The 20,021-nt window shown below is 40.7% G+C and overlaps 2 protein-coding genes across 2 annotated transcripts; both read right to left on the bottom strand.

The window, feature by feature from the left end:
• Positions 1-267: 267 nt before the first annotated feature.
• LOC102277610 (protocadherin beta-15) lies at positions 268-9,715 on the bottom strand. The gene is given in 2 exon segments (XM_070374495.1): positions 268-7,851; positions 7,853-9,715. Coding segments are annotated over 2 exon segments (2,388 nt in total). The 5' UTR covers positions 9,709-9,715; the 3' UTR covers positions 268-7,319.
• A 2,894-nt stretch (positions 9,716-12,609) lies between these two features.
• Positions 12,610-15,293, bottom strand: LOC106701054 (protocadherin beta-18-like). Its single transcript, XM_070374496.1, has one exon. It carries the CDS (start codon positions 15,002-15,004, stop codon positions 12,614-12,616), a length of 2,391 nt encoding a protein of 796 aa, XP_070230597.1. The 5' UTR covers positions 15,005-15,293; the 3' UTR covers positions 12,610-12,613.
• Positions 15,294-20,021: the final 4,728 nt, after the last annotated feature.

Below are 20,021 nucleotides of genomic sequence, written 5' to 3'. Positions count from 1 at the left end.
TGAGCCAAAAGAAAACAAAAAAAGGAGAATAGACACAATTATAGAAATAATTATATTAAATGTAAATAGAATGCACTATCTTATTAAAAGGCAGAAATGATAAGACTGGATAAAAAAGCAAGATGCAACTCTATGCATGGTAGTTTACCAAAGATGAACTTAAAATATAAAGACAGAATAGAAGCAAAAGGATGAAAATTGATATCTTATACAAACCCCAAGCATAAGAAATATGGGTAACTCTACTAATATCAGATTTAAAGTATTACTAGAAACTAAAAGAGATATTTCATGATGATTCGTGTCAATTTATTGAAAATAAAATAATTCTAATGATGTGCATATCTAACAACAAAGCTTGCCAATACATAAGGTTACAAAAATGCTAGAACTGAGAGAATAGACAAATCCACAATTAACAATTGAAGAATTAACATTTTTCTCCCAGTAACTGATAGAACATATAGGAAAATGTGGTAAGAATAAAGAATATTTAAACATTATGAAAGCAATTTGGTTTGATATTTACAGAATACTACACACCACGACTATAGAATACACATTTCTTTCAAGCATACATATAAAACATAGCAAGATAACCCATATGTTAGATAACAACAACAAAACAGCAAAACTCAATTTTAAAGGAGTGAAATTGTACAGAGTATCTTCTCAGACTAAAACAGACCTATTTGGGACATCCAAAATAATATCCCCAGATATTTGGAAATTAAGTCATACTTCTAGTTAAGCAACAGATCAAAGAAGAAATCAACAGGGAAATGATAAAATCAAACTTAATATTAATAAAATCACGATGTATCAAAATTCATGAAATGCAGTTTAATGCATAGTAAGAAATTTATAGCTTTAATTTTTATTTTTTTACATTTTAATATGTATTAGGAAAGAGTCAATGATCTGAGCTTTCAGAGAAACTACAAAAAGAATAGAAAATTAAACCCAAAGTAGGTATAAGAAAAGAAAAACATATGAGTAGAAATCAGTGAAACAGAAATAGTAAAATAACAATGACAAGGTTGGTTTTAAAAAATGACTAATAAAATCATTATACTAACTGCAATACTGATAAAGGCAAAAGGAGAGAAAACATATTTACCAATATCCAAAAATGAAAGAGGGGCAACACTACAGATCCTAAATATATTGAAAATATAATAACAATATTATCAATAACTTCATGTATTACCATCTTAGATAAAATGGACAAATTGTTTAAAAAACATAAGTTACCAACTGACACAAGTGGAAATAGAAAATTGGAACTGCAGCGTATTTATTTAAGAAGTTGAATTTGCAATTCAGAATTTCCCCACAAAGAGAATGCTAGCCACACATGGCTTCTGTGGTAAATTCTGTCAAATACATAACGAAGAAACAATAAATATCTTATAAACCTCATTCATACAACAGAGGTGGAATAAGAATTGTCAGCTCATTTTATGAGATCAGTATAACCCTGAAACTAAAACTGACAAGAGGATAACATGAAAAAATATAGAGAGACAAATATCCCTTATGAACACAGATGCAAAAATTCTCAACAGTGCAAATTGAAACCAGCCAATAGATAACATTTTCACACTGCCGCATGCCACCTGGAAGAAAAACAGATAATTTGCCTGATGAATCACAGCCATACAGGTGCTCTTCCGTTCCCAGTCTGCAGGACTTGTTTGTTGGATCTCCTAGGATCTTATTGTATTCTTCTACTGTTGCTGCTACTACCTCAAGTTCAGAATGGAGATAGACTTGATTCAGATCTCACCACTCAGATTTCAGCTGTGACCACCATCACTACTGCTGTGATGATATTTGAACTTGCAAGATAGAAACTACCAACAGGACCAGGGCTAGGGAAAGGTAAGCATCTCAAAAGCAAAATTAATGGGTCAACAAAATACTTAAAAAGTAAAGATAGATACTACTTAATTCAATATTCTAAAAAGTCAAACTTAATAATTCATGATGAAACAAAATATCAATATTTTAAATAAAGACAGGATCCAACCCTACACATGAACAATTTGATTCAACAATTTACTTTTTCCTGAGCTCACTGGAGAAAAAATGACCAAGTCTGGTTTACATTTCCCTCCCCAATGGCAATTCTATTACATACGTTTATGCATTAAGGAAAAAAAAAAACCATCTTTACAGTGTGGAAAAGCTATCAAAAAGCTATGGAAAAGCATTGTTACTCTGATACATTATCTCTGCATGCAGAACATCTCTACCATCTGCTAAAGCTACTCCCCTTCAGCCCTGCCACACACATATACACACAAATGCACACATATACAAGCATAGACAAATATACAAACACTCTGGGTGAAGCTGCTGCTGCTGCTAAGTCGCTTCAGTCATGTCCGACTCTGTGCGACCCTATAGATGGCAGCCCACCAGGCTCCCCCATCCCTGGGATTCTCCAGGCAAGAACACTGGAGTGGGTTGCCATTTCCTTCTCCAATGCATGAAAGTGAAAACTGAAAGTGAAGTCGCTCAGTCGTGTCCGACTCTTAGCGACCCCATGGACTGCAGCCTACCAGGCTCCTCTGTCCATGGGATTTTCCAGGCAAGAGTACTGGAGTAGGGTGCCATTGCCTTCTCCGCTGGGTGAAGCTAAGGAATTCTAAAACTTTGTGAGGTAATTCCATCATGTATAATGATATATTTTTATTGATTTTCATGATTATGCTGATAAACTGGAAGTAACACTCTTTTCAAGGTATTCCAGATCAGTCAAAAGAGATGTAAGTAGGAAGCCTTTGGAGATGCCTTTAAATTCTACACTTTACCAATAAAGTACTTGTAAAGTAAGATAGGAAAAGAGTAGTGCCTACTGACACCTTCAAGCCTGAAAACACACATCTCTGTATATTGAAAAGGTGGTCAGGAATTTCTGATCCTTTCATCAAGCATATTCTACCAGGACATATAGCTTGCTGATATGCTTATGAAGATTTTCAGGACTCATATGTAGTCAATTTATTTTACTAAATAAAATTTTTGGCTGTGCCACTTCCATGCCTGAGAGGGAAACAAATGGTTTGTTTCATAAATAAACAAACCTTAAACAAATCTGGTTTGTTTCATAAATAAACTTCTAGTCATCTTGTGAAGACACCACTGATGCAGATTTAAAAGTATAGCTGGCATTTATCAGGTCACTTTCTCATTCTGTTTTCCAAAACTCAATTTTTAGGGTTGCTACCAGCCAGGAAAATTCCTTTGGAAGTTCAATTATTTGTGTATGTTTTTATTAGTCAGATTGAGAGATGACTGAATAAAGATATAAAGTCAGCCATGGAAACTCAAGAGTACTATCCCTTGATTAGCACCTAAGGGAAGATAAAGTATTTTTTTTGACAAGCATGTCATATATCTTAAACAGACAACCTAGGACCTAATCAGACAACTGTGTGAGTCAACCTTACTCACAAGAAGGAGAGAAGAGATATGTCAGCTTGGAATGCATTTGTCTATAATCAACAGAAAACCTGACTACAATTGTTTAATCACATAAGAGTTTATTTATAAAGTGCAACATAAAGCCTGGAGGAGGTAGTATAGAGATGTGGTAACTTGACAATGCTGTAAGAAATTCAGGGGCTTTCCATCTTACCATACTTGGTATATATAACCTTTGTTCTATGGTATTCATCTCATGGTTGCAAGTTGGCTGCTTCAACTCAAAGTTTACTTAATACCAATGCCAATTAAGAAAAATGAAAATGGGCAAAATCCTAAGGAATATGCCACAGGAGATTATCCCTTTCAAAAATATTTCCCTTAAGCCCAATTCCCAATTACACTTCTATATCATTAGCAATAATGGAGTGATATGACATTCCTATCTGCAAGAGATTATGGGAATATGAATATTCTGGCCTGAAGTAGGGGAAGGCAAAGAAAAATAGGCTTGGAAATAGCTCTGTTGATAGCCATTGTATTCATGTTCTATAGCTACTATTAACAAATTATGACACAAATTTATTATCTTACTGTTCTGGAAGTCTGAAGTTAAACTGGGCTAAAGTTAAGGTAGAATTATATTCCTTTCTGGAAGCAAGGGAGAATACATTTTCTTGTCTTTCTAGCTTCTAGAGGCTATCTGCATTCTCTCACTGGTGGCTCCTTTCTATCTTCAAATTCAGTAATAGCTGGTTCAGAGTTTTTCACATAATATCACTCTGATACTTTTCTGCTTCCCACTTGCACTTATTAAAGGTTCTTGTGGTTCTAAGCCCACTTGGATAATTTAGAGTAATCTTATTATAAGGTCAGCTGATTATCAACCTTAATTCCATCTGCAATTTAAATTCCCCTTTGCCACATAACAAGATATCCAGAGATTAGGACATAGATACTTTGTGAGGCCATTATTCTCCCTATCATAGTCCACTCTCTGGTCCCCAAAGATTTATAGACATCCCATATAAGAAATATATGTAGGGTTCTCAAAGATCTCATCTCATTATAGTATTGTCTCAGTGTGTATGCCCAATACAAATAGTGTACACCTGTGATATCCTTGGCTTTCTTTCCTAATTTTAGCATCTTTTACAATCTGAATAGGCTGAGAATTTCTCAAATCATCAAATTCTGGTTCCTTTTTGCTTAACAGTCCTTCCCTCAATCTATTTTATCCTTCTCACATTTTACTATAAGCAGCAAGAAGAAACGAGGCTGCACTTTCAACCTATGCCTGGAAATCTCAGCTAAATATCCAAGTTCATTGCTTACAAGTCCTTTTTCTCTCACATTTCCACTGCAGGACACAATGCACCTGTTTTCAGCCCCTATGTAGCAAGGATTCCCTTTCCTCCAGTTTCCAAAAACATTTTCCTCATTTCTTTCTGAGTCCTCATCATTAGTGACTTTAACATCCATATTACTACCAAGTCTCCTAAGGTTTTGATTTAGGTATTCTACATGGCAGTATATGTTTTCTCAACCATACTTCCTCAACTTACTTCCTTTCTCAACTTACTTCCTTCTGAATCTTTGCTAGCAGAGTTATTAACATTTGTATTTCAACTAACAGTCTGTCCAAAGCAATCTAAGACTTTTCCATCATGCTCTTCACAATTCTTCCAGCCTATGCTTGTTACTCAATTCCAAGCCAGTTTCCATGTTTTTAGTTATTTGTTACAGCAGCACTCTACTTCCAGGAACCGAAATCTGTATCAGTCAGGGTTCAATCAGAGAAACAAGCAGCAGGAGATACATGTTAAGAGATTTATTGTAAGGAAGTGACTTATTTGATTGGGTGAGCTGGCTAAGCAATATCCAAAATCTGTAGAGGAGGCAATTAGAAAGGAAAGGCTGGAAATCTGGGGCATCAACTGAAGCTGCTGCCCACAGTTGGAATTTCTTCATCTCAAGGAAGACTCAAAACTGCTCTTAAGGCCTTTCAACTGATTAAATCAGGCCCTCCAAATCGTCTAGGATATTCTCCGTATTTTAAGAATGATTACCAACCTTAATACCTCTGAACCTTAATTTCCTATTGCAATACAACACAGGATATTTACGGGTTCCAGGGATTAGGATGTGGATGTCTTTAGGGGGCCATTACTCTGCCAACCACACCAGGTTCCTGGAGATAAGAGTCATCCTGACAACAGAGTTGATTATTTCTTCAAATCATTCAATTCCCTCACCAACATATCTTTACTAAGTTTTCTTTGCTTAAGTAATGTTAATTCTACAATGTATTTCCTTTCAAATTACCTATTGACCAGAACAATGTCATCATCCAAAGGCAAACAGATACTGGAACGCTGTGTCAATAGCTCCTCTAGGGGCAGAATTTAGAGCTCACTTGAGAATTTGTTTGTAATAGTACGGGACAGCGGCAGACAATGTATTGCTTGGTCATGTCTGCTGCTGCTACTGCTAAGTCGCTTCAGTTGTGTCCAACTCTGTGCGACCCCATAGACGGCAGCCCACCAGGCTCCCCCATCCCTGGGGTTCTCTAGGCAAGAACACTGGAGTGGGTTGCCATCTCCTTCTCCAGTGCATGAAAGTGAAAAGTCAAAGTGAAGTCGCTCAGTAGTGTCCGACTCTTAGTGACCTCATGGACTGCAGGCTACCAGGCTCCTCTCTCCATGGGATTTTCCAGGCAAGAGTACTGGAGTGGGGTGCCATTGCCTTCTCCAATTATCCTCTAGTTAAGAATAATTTTTTAAAAAAAAGAGAACTCATTAGTCATTGTGGGTATCATTAAACTCTTAACAGGATCATGACTTCAGTTAGATATAAGGAAGAACTTAAAAGTCTTCAACATTAAATTAGAACAGAATAGATGAAAAAGATAAACGTTCATGAGATAACATGTATTTTAAAGTGAAAGTCCAATGATTACAAGAGTGATTTTGAAATAAATAGGAAGTTATACATGTGGCTATCTACTGATAAAACAAAAATCCAAACAGAGCTTGGAAAAAATTGGAGACAAGTAACAGAAGAACCTGGAAGGTATAGTCCATAGGGTCACGACGAGTGGAACATGACTGAAGCGACTTAGTACAGCACACAGCACAGCACACAAATATAAATTGATTCCATTCCAAACAGAAGAGGCGTTATAGAAAAGTCATAGTTGTGTAAATAACAAAAACTTAAAACCTTCCAGTAATAAATGAAATATAAAATGAGTCAGACATTTTTACATAGTGTTATATACAGTGAGAAAAGAATTTTTTATAAAGTTAGAATTACTTTTATTCTGACAGGCTTTCATATTATCATTTAGAAATAAATACTAAAAATTTAACCAGTAGTATGAACTTTCCTGATACAAAATTTTACTAACAATAATTGGAAAACTAATTATAGAGCAAACAGGCCAACAAAACGAAGATTAGCATTACTATGAAAAACTTTGAAAAGAAGAAAGACAAATAGAATTATTACTACCAGGTTAAAAAAGGGATGGGGCTTCCCTGGTGGCTCAGCGGTTAAAGCGTCTGCCTGGAATGCGGGAGACCGGGGTTCGATCCCTATGTCGCGAAGATCCCTTGGAGAAGGAAATGGCAACCCACGCCAGTACTCTTGCCTGGAGAATCCCATGGACGGAGGAGCCTGGTAGGTTACAGTCCATGGGGTCGCAAAGAAAGGAAATGGCAACCCACGCCAGTACTCTTGCCTGGAGAATCCCATGGACAGAGGAGCCTGGTAGGTTACAGTCCATGGGGTCGCAAAGAGTCGGAGACGACTGAGCGACTTCACTTTCACTTTTAAAAAAGGGAAAAGTGTAGGAGATAAAACTAACGTACGAAGTTGGAGAAGTTTCAGATGCCTAAACGATTCTGGAGGGTTGGACTTCCTTCTGATTTCCTTTCAAAGTTTGATTCTAGAATACTGGGTAAGACAGGCTTCGAGAATTTGAACTCATTCGTCCCAGTACCTCCAGTCAGACACACCTCATACTGGTAGCTCTGGGACAGGGTCCCCGTGCCGCTGACGTCCACCAGGTGGCCCGGGAAGTGGCCCTCGGCCACCGGGCAGCGACCCGCCGAGGCCGCCCCGCCCCTCCTGCACAGCCGCACCGCCACGAACACCAGCACCGAGAAGAGGAAGAGCGACGACACCGACGCCAAGGCCACCACCAGGTAGACGGTGAGCGGGTCGGCCGGCGCCGCGGCCGCCGCTTCCGCTTCCGGGGCCGGCAGGTAGGGCTGCGAGAAGCCGTCCACCAGCAGCACGTGCAGCGTGACGCTGGCCGACAGCGGCGGCTCGCCGTTGTCCTTGACCAGCACCACCAGCCGCTGCTTGGGCGCGTCGCGCTCGCTCAGCAGCCGCGCCCGCGCGCACTCGCCGCAGCGCCCACACGCCGAACAGCCCGGGCTCCGTGGCCTTGAGCAGCTGGTACGACAGCCAGGCGTTCTGGCCCGCGTCGCCGTCCACCGCCACCACCTTGGTCACCAGGTAGCCCGGCTCGGCCGCCCTGGGCACCAGCTCGGTGCAGGGCGCCGAGGCGTTCTGCAGCGGGTAGAGCACGAAGGGCGCGTTGTCGTTGGCGTCCGCCACGAGCACGCGCACCAGCGCCTGGCTGCTGAGCGCGGGCGAGCCGCGGTCGGTGGCGCCCACGTGGAACTCGAAGGCTCTTAGGGCCTCGTAGTCCAGGGACGTGAGGGCGAAGAGGTGGCCGTTGTCGGGGTTGATGGACACGAGGGAGGCGAGGGGCACGAGCGGGTCGGGCGGCGGCAGCAGCGAGTAGGTGACCTGGGCGTTGGCGCCCGCGTCTGTGTCTGTGGCGCTGACGCTGCCGATGTGCAGGGCGGGGCTGTTGTTCTCGCGGACCCACAGGGTGTAGGAGGTCTGGGTGAAGGTGGGGGCGTTGTCGTTGACGTCGGACACCAGCACGGTTATGTTGTGCTCCGTTTTCAACCTCGGTGTCCCCAAGTCGGTGACAGTAATGGTGACATTATACTCAGCTTTGCTTTCTCTGTCTAGCGGCCCATTTGTTACCAGCGTGTAGAAATTCTCTTCAGATGGTTTCAGAATAAAGGGGAGATCATCCTGGATGGAGCAAGTCATCTTTCCGTTCTCCCCTGAGTCTCGGTCTCGAATCCTAAACAGGGCCACTTCTGTTTCGGGGGAGTTTTCAGGAATGGGGCTGGTAAGTGATGAAATAGTTAGTTCTGGGGCATTATCGTTAACATCTACCACCTCAATGGAAACAGAGCATTTTCCAGAAAGTCCCCCGCCATCAAATGCATCTATATCTAGATCATATGAGGATACTGTCTCAAAATCGAGTTTTTTAATTAGGCGAACTTCTCCCGAAAGGCTGTTTAGCTCAAAAGTTGGGCTCATCTCCTGAGAACTATAAAAAAGAGAATATGATACCTCTCCATTTGTCCCAGTGTCTAAATCTCTAGCAGAAACTTTGACAACGAGGGCACCTACGGGGCTGTTCTCCAGGACCTGCACCTGGTAGTGGGCCTGCGCAAACTCAGGGGCGTTGTCATTGATATCCAAGACCAAGATTCTGACCTGGGTGGTACCAGATCGAGGCGGAGAGCCGCCATCCAGCGCTGTGAGGGTTAATCTGAGCAAGGCCTGCTTCTCCCGATCAAGCTCTCGGTCCAGCACCAGCTCTGGGTATTTCCTACCATCCCCCCGATTGCGGGTGGAAACATGGAAATAAGAATTGGGACTGATACTGTAGTTTTGGATGTTGTTGTTGCCCACGTCCAAATCCTGAGCTTTTTTCAGAGGAAACACTGTCCCAGGAGGGCTGTTCTCTGGGATTTTCAAAGTCATTTCTCTTTCAGGAAACTCAGGAGCATGATCGTTTATGTCTCTCACCAGTAGCTCAGCTCGAAATACTCCCAATGGTTTTTTCAGTAATACTTGAAAATGCATTACACATGGATCTGTAGGGCCGCACATCTCCTCCCGGTCCAGTTTCTCATTTAATGTCAACTTCCCAGTCTGCAGATCGAGCTGCAACCCGGCTTCGTTATCCTCAGAGACCACCCGGGCTTCCCGCGCAGCTAGCTCCCCCACTCCGAGCCCCAAGTCCTTGACAAGGTTGGCCACAAACGAGCCGCTCTCTATTTCCTCCATCACGGAATAGCGACGGGATTCCCAGCCGGCAAAAGTCACTCCCAGCAAAAGAAAGAGAATCAGGACTTGCCTTTGTTGATGAAAACGCTCCCCTCCAGCCTCCATCTTTACTTCCACAAATGCCTTTCCAGGATCAAGGGCCAGCTCTATTTTAGGGAGCGATGTGACTGAGAACGTGATGGTTCTCCCAGTTGGTAACCTGTCCGGAAATGTCTGTGAGTAGCATTTTCTGGAGACTTGTGAGCTTTGCTTACATTACAGTCTTTTCGCTTCCGCTGGAGATCTGATGTAAAATTGGTAGCATTTCCTGGGCATATTTTTTCGACGCCTTAGCCTGGAGCGCCACCATGCGTTGTCTTCGAAAATAATTGCTACAATTGTATTCTCTCTATATAATAATCTAAAAGGCTATTAGAAGCTTGAAAATGTTTGGGGGAAGAGTATATAATCAGAAAACCAGGCAATCATAATTATTCATACACCATTCAAGGAAATATGATTGATATATATGTACTAGTTTCTGAAATACATCAATAAACAATCCAGACATTGTCCCTACCTTCTAGAACCTGCTGTCTAGGTGAGGTGCTTTGAGGAGAACTTAGAAGTGAAAGGACACTTAATGATGATCAGTCATGTTCGTCTTTTAAAAATAACAATAAAAGCCCATGTGATTTATTAAAAGTCTCTCCATGAAACAGAAGGAATTCCTCTACATATGCTTTTAAATTCTATGTACCCTATGTGCCAGAATTGTGGTTTCCGTTGTTGGAATCGCATAGAGGAAAAAGCTACCATTTAAGTCCAGTTTATAATACCTATTATACATAAGGTCAGAGCATTAGGATTTTATGAAACTTTACAAAGTATGCGAAAATGCATATGAGGGCACTTCCCATCTCTCTTACCCTTCTCTTTTCCTTAGCATTGGTCATTGTCTTATAAAGCAGGTATGTACATATTTGTTTCTTTTTTGTGACATCATTGAGTTTGAGAACTTTGTTTTGTTCACCTTTACACCCACTAACATTGAGAACAGTTACTGGCAGAGCATTCCTGTAGATGCTCAATGAGTATTTGTTGACTAGATCAATGAATAAGTCACAATTAATTTTAAAATTCTGGTGGATGGATTCTCCTCCTAATATAGAAGCTGCCAGCTTTGCTGACATCCTACTTCATTATAGGAGCTGTATAAACAAGGCAGCATGTTCTCAAATGGCTTTTTTTCTATGCTCTTATGAATAGTAATTTGAAATAATTCAGAATGGCATAAAATGTTTTTTCATTAAATAGCAAAATGCCCTGGTTCCTATAAGTAAAGGAATATATTATAATAAAGAACATAATAGCAAAGCTCTAGTGAATCTACAAATAAGTCATACATCTTTTAAGAACATATTTTACATTGTCAGTGTTTTTGAATATAATTAATGTCATAATGGGCTTCTTCCCAGGTGGCACTAGTGGTAAAGAACCTGCTTGCCAATGCAGGAGACAGAAGAGATGCAGGTTCGATCCCTGGATTGGGAAGATCCCCTGGAGAAGGGCATGGCAACCCACTCTAGTATTCTTGCCTGGAAAATCCGATAGACAGAGGAACCTGGTGGGCTACAGTCCATAGGGTTGCAGAAAATTCTACTGTGGGACCTATTATTCTACTAGGTAAGAAAGAATTTTTCTAGGAATTTCTAACTTCTGTTTAACACTCCAAATACCATTCAGTTTGGAAATATCCATCAATTCTTTATAGACCCTCAAAGACTACTAATATTCTACAATCTTTGATCCTACATAGTACATTAATATGAAAACCATTATTTTTTAACATCTCAAACCAATAGTAAGGTCCAAACCATGCAAGACTACCTAAAAGTGCTTTTGACAAGGGGAAAAAACAATTTGCCTATCTTATTTAGAGGGAAATTTATTAAAATATAGCATATTTGTTTCCAAAAACTCAATAGAGAAATCTTACTTGAAAGAGATCAGAAAATCCACAACAAGGTTACTCTTTAGGCATCTCCTTTAATGGCAACCCACTCCAGTATTCTTGCCTGGAAAATCCCATGAATGGAGGAACCTGGTAGGCTACAGTCCATGGGGTCACAAAGAGTTGGACACGACTAAGTGACTTCACTTTCACTTTTCACTTATCTAAGTAGATTGAATTTCGGTGCTTTTTTCATGTATTTAGCCATCATGATATAGTTTTCTTGTTAAGTAATGGGCTATTTTATACTAGTTTATAAAGCCATTTTTTAAAGCAGAGAAAATGAGATTGGTCAAGCTTGTATCAGTAATGTCTACCACTTTGTCTGATTATCTGAAATCACAGAGGGAGATAAGTCATAAAAATAAACATGGTTGCAACAATATACTATTACTGAAGAGAGAAGTTTTCTGAAAAAGGTAGGGTGGGATAGATAGACACTACAAAAGGGACCTATTATTTAAATATTTTGAAATAATATTTCAGTAACATTCATATATATTATATACAGAAGGTTGATGTAAAGAGAGCAAAAGTCTAAGTATAGGAGAAATTGTAGTCTTTTCCATTTAATACAATTGTGAAACAAAAACATGCATTTTGCAGACATTTCTCCATTAAAAAATTTAAGACAGGTAGGCATAATATGATTCAATAGAAGATATAATAATAATTCATTATATTTTATGATGCTCATCTCCCAAGTAACCACAGTATCAAAAAATTAGGAAGCGGTTTCTGAACAACAATCAAACAGAATGCGTCTTGGGTCATCTTCATATCAATAGTGTTTGATGACAAAAAGTTGAAAAATTAAATGTTTGTGACTGCAATAATGAAGTTGAATGATCTTTCCATCAAAATAGAATAAAGAGCATATATATGACTATATACTCAAGAAAAATTGCTAACCTTAACTAGGAAAATGAAGTCAGCAAAAAAAATTCTATATGAATCTAAAAGCAAATGGAAACTGTATTTTGAAAGAATTTCCAACTCCAATAAACTAATAAATTCCTAATTGAATCCAAAACCATTCAGAAAGTCTGAGTTTTCTTCTACATTAATCATGGACCCCCGGTGATTGGAGGCAACAGACTTTAGAACCTTGAACTCTCTGGTCCCAGTTCCTCCGGTCAGACACACTTCGTACTGGTAGCTCTGGGACAGGGTCCCCGTGCCGCTGACGTCCACCAGATGGCCAGGGAAGTGGCCCTCGAGCACCGGGCAGCGACCCGCCGAGGTCGCCCCAGCCCTCCTGCACAGCCGCACCGCCACGAACACCAGCACCGAGAAGAGGAAGAGCGACGACACCGACGCCAAGGCCACCACCAGGTAGACGGTGAGCGGGTCGGCCGGCGCCGCGGCCGCCGCTTCCGCTTCCGGGGCCGGCAGGTAGGGCTGCGAGAAGCCGTCCACCAGCAGCACGTGCAGCGTGACGCTGGCCGACAGCGGCGGCTCGCCGTTGTCCTTGACCAGCACCACCAGCCGCTGCTTGGGCGCGTCGCGCTCGCTCAGCAGCCGCGCCGTGCGCACCTCGCCGTTGTGCGCCCACACGCCGAACAGCCCGGGCTCCGTGGCCTTGAGCAGCTGGTACGACAGCCAGGCGTTCTGGCCCGCGTCGCCGTCCACCGCCACCACCTTGGTCACCAGGTAGCCCGGCTCGGCCGCCCTGGGCACCAGCTCGGTGCAGGGCGCCGAGGCGTTCTGCAGCGGGTAGAGCACGAAGGGCGCGTTGTCGTTGGCGTCCGCCACGAGCACGCGCACCAGCGCCTGGCTGCTGAGCGCGGGCGAGCCGCGGTCGGTGGCGCCCACGTGGAACTCGAAGGCTCTTAGGGCCTCGTAGTCCAGGGACGTGAGGGCGAAGAGGTGGCCGTTGTCGGGGTTGATGGACACGAGGGAGGCGAGGGGCACGAGCGGGTCGGGCGGCGGCAGCAGCGAGTAGGTGACCTGGGCGTTGGCGCCCGCGTCTGTGTCTGTGGCGCTGACGCTGCCGATGTGCAGGGCGGGGCTGTTGTTCTCGCGGACCCACAGGGTGTAGGAGGTCTGGGTGAAGGTGGGGGCGTTGTCGTTGACGTCGGACACCAGCACGGTTATGTTGTGCTCGGTTTTCAGTCTTGGGGTTCCCATGTCAGTGACCGTGATGGTTATGATGTACTCAGCTTTACTCTCTCTGTCCAGTGGGCTCTCTGTTTCCAAGGTGTAGAAATTCTTGAAATTAGGCTTCAAGAGAAATGGAAGGTTGTCCTGAATTGAGCAAACCATCCTCCCGTTGTCTCCAGAGTCTTGGTCTCTGAGGCTAAAAACCGCGACCACCATTTCCGGCGATGAATTTTCTGGTATGGGGCTGGTAAGAGATGTTACGACTACTTCTGGCGGGTTGTCATTTACATCTACAACACTAACTAAAATTACTGATTTTCCTGAAAGGCCCCCACCGTCAGTGGCCTGAATATTTATTGTGTAAGACTGAAGTAATTCGAAATCCAGAAACGCTTTTAAACGGACTTCACCAAAAATTGGATGGATTTCAAATGTCTTCTGTATGTCTCTGGAAACGTGGGAAAATGAGTAAGATAGTTCTCCATTTATTCCTGCATCTAAATCTGTAGCAGACACCCTGACGACCAAGAAGTCCAGAGGGCTGTTTTCTGGTATCGGAACCTCATAGACGGACCTCTCAAACTGTGGGGCATTGTCATTGATATCTAAGACCAACACACGCACCAGTGCAGTTCCAGACCTCGCTGGAGACCCTCCATCCAGGGCTGTAAGCGTTAATCTAAGCTCAGGCTCCTTTTCTCGATCCAGAGGTTGGTCCAGTAACAGCTCTGGGTATTTTCTACCGTCCTCACTGTCTTGCAGTTTAAGGTGGAAATGAAGATTGGGATTTAACGTGTAGTTTTGGACACCATTCTTTCCTACATCTAAGTCCTGAGCGCTATCCATTTGGAACGAGGTTCCTGGAGCAGTGCTTTCTGAGATTTTCAGAAGTATATGTTTGTTTGTGAACGTGGGAGTGTGATCATTTATGTCTTCAACCCAAAGCTCAGCCCGAAAAAATTGCAAAGGATTTTCAAGTAATACCTGGAAATGCAATATACATGGCTCGGTAAGATCGCAAAGTGCCTCCCGGTCCGGTTGCTCATTTAAGAGCAAGTTGCCAGTCTGCAGATCCAACCGCAAGTGTGGTTTATAATCGTCAAAGATGACTCTGGCCCCTCGTGCAGCCAGGTCTTCCACACCCAAACCTATGTCTTTCACCACATTGCCTATAAAGGAGCCGATCTCCGTTTCCTCTGCTACAGAATACCGCCAGGTCTCTGAACACACCAAAGACCCTCCCAGGAAAACAAAGAAAAGCAGCACTTGCCTTATCTGCTGAGGGTTTCCTTTTCCTAGCTCCATGGCTCCCTAGTCAAATGCCTTTCTGCGGAAACATTTCAATGCAATCTCAAACAGCTTCTCTCATCTATCAGCATGAACCTTTGGGAGCCTGAAGACTTGCAGTTTTGTGGCAAAGGAGTTTCTGGCTCCCTAGCTTTCTCTTGAAAGCCTCTTTTAATCACTGGTTCTCCGGCACTCCCAGTTCTAAAGGTTCACGGAAACCAGAGCGTCTGATGGTACAAATATTTCCCAATGTTATCCTGCAGCGCCACCACGCGACTCTGCAGATTCTCAGGTTTTAAATATAGTTAAGTAAGTTTGAGACAAAATATTAATTTATCCTATTTGTTGATGATGCAAAAGGTATTTTCTCCTGTTTTCCTATATTTCTCCTATATTTCTTTTCTGAGTTTCTTCTTTGTGGTATGTGATGCTGTTACTTTTACGTCTTTAACACAATAGACTACAATCTCTAGAGCTGTGGTGGATATAAAAAGCGTATTTAAGGTATCATCCCAAGCTAAGTTATGCTCCCTCTGAAGACAATATATAAAACAACTAAAAATAGTTAAGAGGACTCTTTTATGTAATTGACTTAGTGAGCAAGAGCTTCCAAGGAAAATTGGAAATGGGACCAGAGAACTTAGTCTTCTCTAGGTATCGGCAAATACACTTCAAAAAATGATAAGGATAAAGGCATGCACTGGAAACTGAACCTGCTATATGAAAACAGTTGTTCAGGGGAAGCTGAACAATACTGGCTGGGTAAATGGTACTGTTTATTTAGGAATACTCCATAAGTGACCTACCTGGCATTAGTAGAAAGTAAATGCTCATCAGTATTGAATAACATAAGATATGTCCAGTTTCTGTCAACATTTTTAAAAAGTTGAACGAACTGGAGCCCAGTTTAGTTGTGGAACTTAATTCTGTTTTGTACACCCAAGCCTTTCAGAGACATAATTCTACATATTTTATTCCTCCATTCATTAATTTGTTTGGCAAATATTTATTGAGCATATACTTTGTGCTAGGCATGGTGATTAGTGTTGGGGTAGAATGGGAAACAGACAGACATAGTTTCTGTCCTGAAAGATGGAGGCAGAAAAGTGATCACACATTTAAAATAGAGCATAATGAATGCCATGATAAGCAAAAGTTCATGCTTGTATAAGAGCATAGATGAGGGTCACCTAACCAAAATTTGGAATACAGGAAAGACTTTTCTGGAAAAAGTAAATTCTGGTTTGATACATGAAAAATGAGTATGAGTAATCCAAATAAAAATTGGACATGGGCTAAAATTTCCAACAAACTAAAAACATGGTCGTACAGATCCAAAATGAAAGAAGTGTTTTGGAAGAACTGAAATAGGATCAGTGTGGCTGAGCCATAGAGCAAGAAGAGAGAAATGGTGAGATTGGAAAGATCAACAAATAATTTTGTAACACATGCCAAGGTATTTGGACTCTACATAAATAGAAATGTGAGATTATTGAAAGGTTGTAAGTAGAAAAGTGACATGACCCAGTTTTATTTTTTAAAAGATCATCTTGTTTCAGGGTTGATGATAAATCACAGAGGAGTAAGACTAAAGGCAAGGGACAGATTAGTAGTTGTTGCATTAATACAGTTAGGTGATACTGCTCTCATCTACAAATGCAGTTGTAGAGTTGTATTAGGATAATAAAGATAAAATATGCAGTATGTGGTGATTAAACAGAGTAGGATAAGAATGAGTAAATGTATTTTTTTTTTTTTCAGGCTTAGGGAACTGGGTGAGTGTTAGTTCTGTTAACTGATAGAGTGAACACAGGAAGACCAGAAGGCATACGTATAGAGCTAGAGAAAACATTTAGTTTTGATGAAGGGAAAATTTTGATGTAAAACATGTTGAGTTTGAGGTGTCCATAGAGCATCCATATAAATTATTACATAAATAATCTTACATTATATAAAGTGAGGAAGGAGGTTTGGGCTGCAGAGAAAATTTGGGACTTACTGATCTGAATGGTGACTGAAGCCCTTAGAGAAATAATGTAAGTTGTAAATTAAGAGAAGTATGTTTGAATTTGTGATTTTAGAGATGCAGCTCTAAAAGACTACTCTATTTAGAAGTGGTCATGGTCATATAGATCTACTAGACTAGGGAAGAATTGGATGTCACTTGAGATGAAGATAGACAGTAAGTCAAATTCCTGGACTTAGGACTGTAGTAAGGGAGGGACAGAGGAAAAGTATAAGAAAGTGTATTTGAAAACTAGCTTTACCCCACTTCTCTCCCATGATCTTGATTAATTTTAAATCAACTGACATCCAGTTAACTTGATTCCCTTATTTGATGACAAGCAAAGACTATTTAGGCAGGAAGGTTTGCTAATTTCTTTTAGCACTTTGAAGGTAGTTTACTTTTTAAAAATTTCCATTGCTACTGTTGAGAAATTGTCAACATGGAACACAGCTTTCAGTCTATCATGTGTTTAAATACGAAAAGTCTTTTGCCTATGACTTTTCTTTTAAAAAAATTCTGCTTTTTTCAAATTTCACTATGATGTTTCCAGGTATGGTTATCTTTTGTTATCCTGTTAGGCTTATTTGGGTCTCTTGAATCTGTGCACTTATGTTTTCATTAATTCTGAAGAATTCCCAGCCATTTTTTTTTTTTTAAGATTGATTTGTTGGCTGCACCAGGGTCTTCATTGCTGCATGCAGGCTTTCTCTAATTGCAGCAAGCAGGGGCTACTCTCTAGTTGTGGTGCTTGGACTTCCCATTTTGGTGGCTTCTCCTGTTGAGCACCAGCTCTAGGGCGCAGGGGCTTCAGTAGTTCCCTCTAGCAGCATGTAAGATCCTAGTTCTTAGATCAGGGATCCAACCTATGTCTCCTGCTTTGCAAGGTGGATTCTTAACCACTGGACCACCAGGGAAGTCCCCCAGTCATTAGTTTTCCAAATATTGCCTCTGATCAGTCTTTCTCATCTCTCCTAGAATTCTGGATAAATATGTTAAACTTGTTTACTCTATTATCCTTTTCTAACCATCTCCCCCATATTTTCTATCTTATTAACCCTATGAGCTGCATGTGGGATAAGTTATTTTCTGCTCTATCTTCGCTCCACACATTATTTTTTGCATTTAGTTTTCTATTAAACCTTTTATGCAGTTTAAAATTGTATCACATTTTTCAATTATAGGAGTTCTATTTGATTCTTTCCTAATCTTTCACATTTTATTGTTTCTTGTTCCCTGTTCATTTTATATATTTTATTTCAATTGAAGTTGTTAGTTTATTATAGAGTGTGTCTGATAAACTGAAACATCTGAAGTGTTTGCAAATTTGAAAAGTGAAACTGTTAGGCGCTCAGCTCTTTGCGGCCCCATGCACCATAGCCCACCAGACTTCCTCTGTCTATGGAATTCTCCAGGCAAGAATACTGGAGTAGGTAGCCATTTTCTCCTTTAGGGGATCTTCCCCACCCAAGGATTCCCTGGTCTCCTGCATTGCAGGCCGATTCTTTACTGTCTGAGCCACCAGGGAAGCCCATTTGCAAGTTTATTTTTTTGTTTCATGTTTTGTTGGGTTTCACTCATGGTGTCATATTTCCTTGTGCATCCAGTTTTCTTTATATTCAAGTTAACATAAAAATTATTTATATAAATAATTCTAGGCATAAGATGAATAAACCTTCTTTCATAGAAGGTCTCCATTTGGTTCTATCAAGATCTGGGATGACTACTTGTCAACTACCACCTTAAATTAAGTGCAACGTTAAAAATAAAGTTCAAGGCTAAAATTGTACACAAGGGCTCATCAATTTCCAGTTTATTATCATAAAGGTGGTAGTTCTTAGGAATCTGAATTTATTGAAGTGAAGGTCTTCTATCAGCTTCTCAGTATGTTAGGCTTTGATTTTCTCCCCCATATACACCATCAAAATAGAGGTTCACATTTCCCAGAATTCCAAATCCCAGGGAAAAAAATTGATTGGGTGTTGCTTTATCTTTCTGAATTACCTTTTAACATTAACTGTGACCTGACAATGTATTAGTGTTTTATTAAACTATTTTTTTCCAGTAGGAGTGTTGGTATACATAATCTATACCACCCTTACTAAAAATATAAAATCTCAAGGATATTGTTATATCTCAAAATGAGAAGCAAATACTTTGTTCTCATGGAGTGTGGAGAATTGATCTTATTGAGAGGATAGAGAAATAGTATATATATTTTAACCAACTTGATCTGATCAATACTAAATCAACTATGATGCTGCAATCAATTTAAGCAATGTCTTTGAAGAAATAGTTTTTTTTTTTGTCATTGATATTGGTATAGCTCACACTTCCATCTTCACCCTATATGTAAAATACACATCTTCTTTCCTACATCTGTTCCTTCTTCTTTTCTTCCAATATGTTTATATATTTGTATATTTTTACAAGTATAAGATATTATGTATTATATGGATATATTGGTACTGTACTATAAATCTCAGTCTCTTTTTTCCTTTTTCCTTCCTTTTAAAACATTTGGAATTTATCCATGTGATTGTACACCTAGTTCATTCCTTTTCAACACTGCATAGTAAAGTGAAGGGAAATGTTAGTCGCTCAGTCATGTCCAACTCTTTGCCACCCGGGGGACTATAGCTCACCAGGCTCCTCTGTCCATGGAATTCTTCAGGCAAACATACAGGAGTGGGTTGCCATTCCCTTCTCCAGGGGATCTTCCTGACCCAGGAATCCAACCCAGGTTTCCTGCAGATTGTAGGATTGTAGGCAGAGTAAGTTCACTCCTTTTGAATAATGCATAGTGCTCCTTCACAAATATGTTTCACATTTATCAACTTCTTTACTGATGAATATGTAGACAGACTCCCATTATTTGCTTTCCCAAGATAAACATTCTTATGCACATCACTTTGTAAAGCTGTGTTAGAATTTTCTGGCTATATGCCCCAAAGTAGAAATGCTAGATCATAAACTGTGTATATTTTTATATTTTTAGTAATACTAAATTTACATACATACTAAATTTCA

Source organism: Bos mutus, chromosome 7 (genome assembly GCF_027580195.1).
Source record: "Bos mutus isolate GX-2022 chromosome 7, NWIPB_WYAK_1.1, whole genome shotgun sequence".
NCBI lineage: Eukaryota > Metazoa > Chordata > Mammalia > Artiodactyla > Bovidae > Bos > Bos mutus.
Note: the sequence above shows the minus strand (reverse complement) of the source record. Positions and strands in the feature narration are given on the sequence as shown.

What these genes read in the sequence shown, in the direction of transcription:
- LOC106701054 (XM_070374496.1), bottom strand. Translation starts at nt 15,004, where the DNA reads ATGGAGCTAGGAAAAGGAAACCCTCAGCAGATAAGGCAAGTGCTGCTT.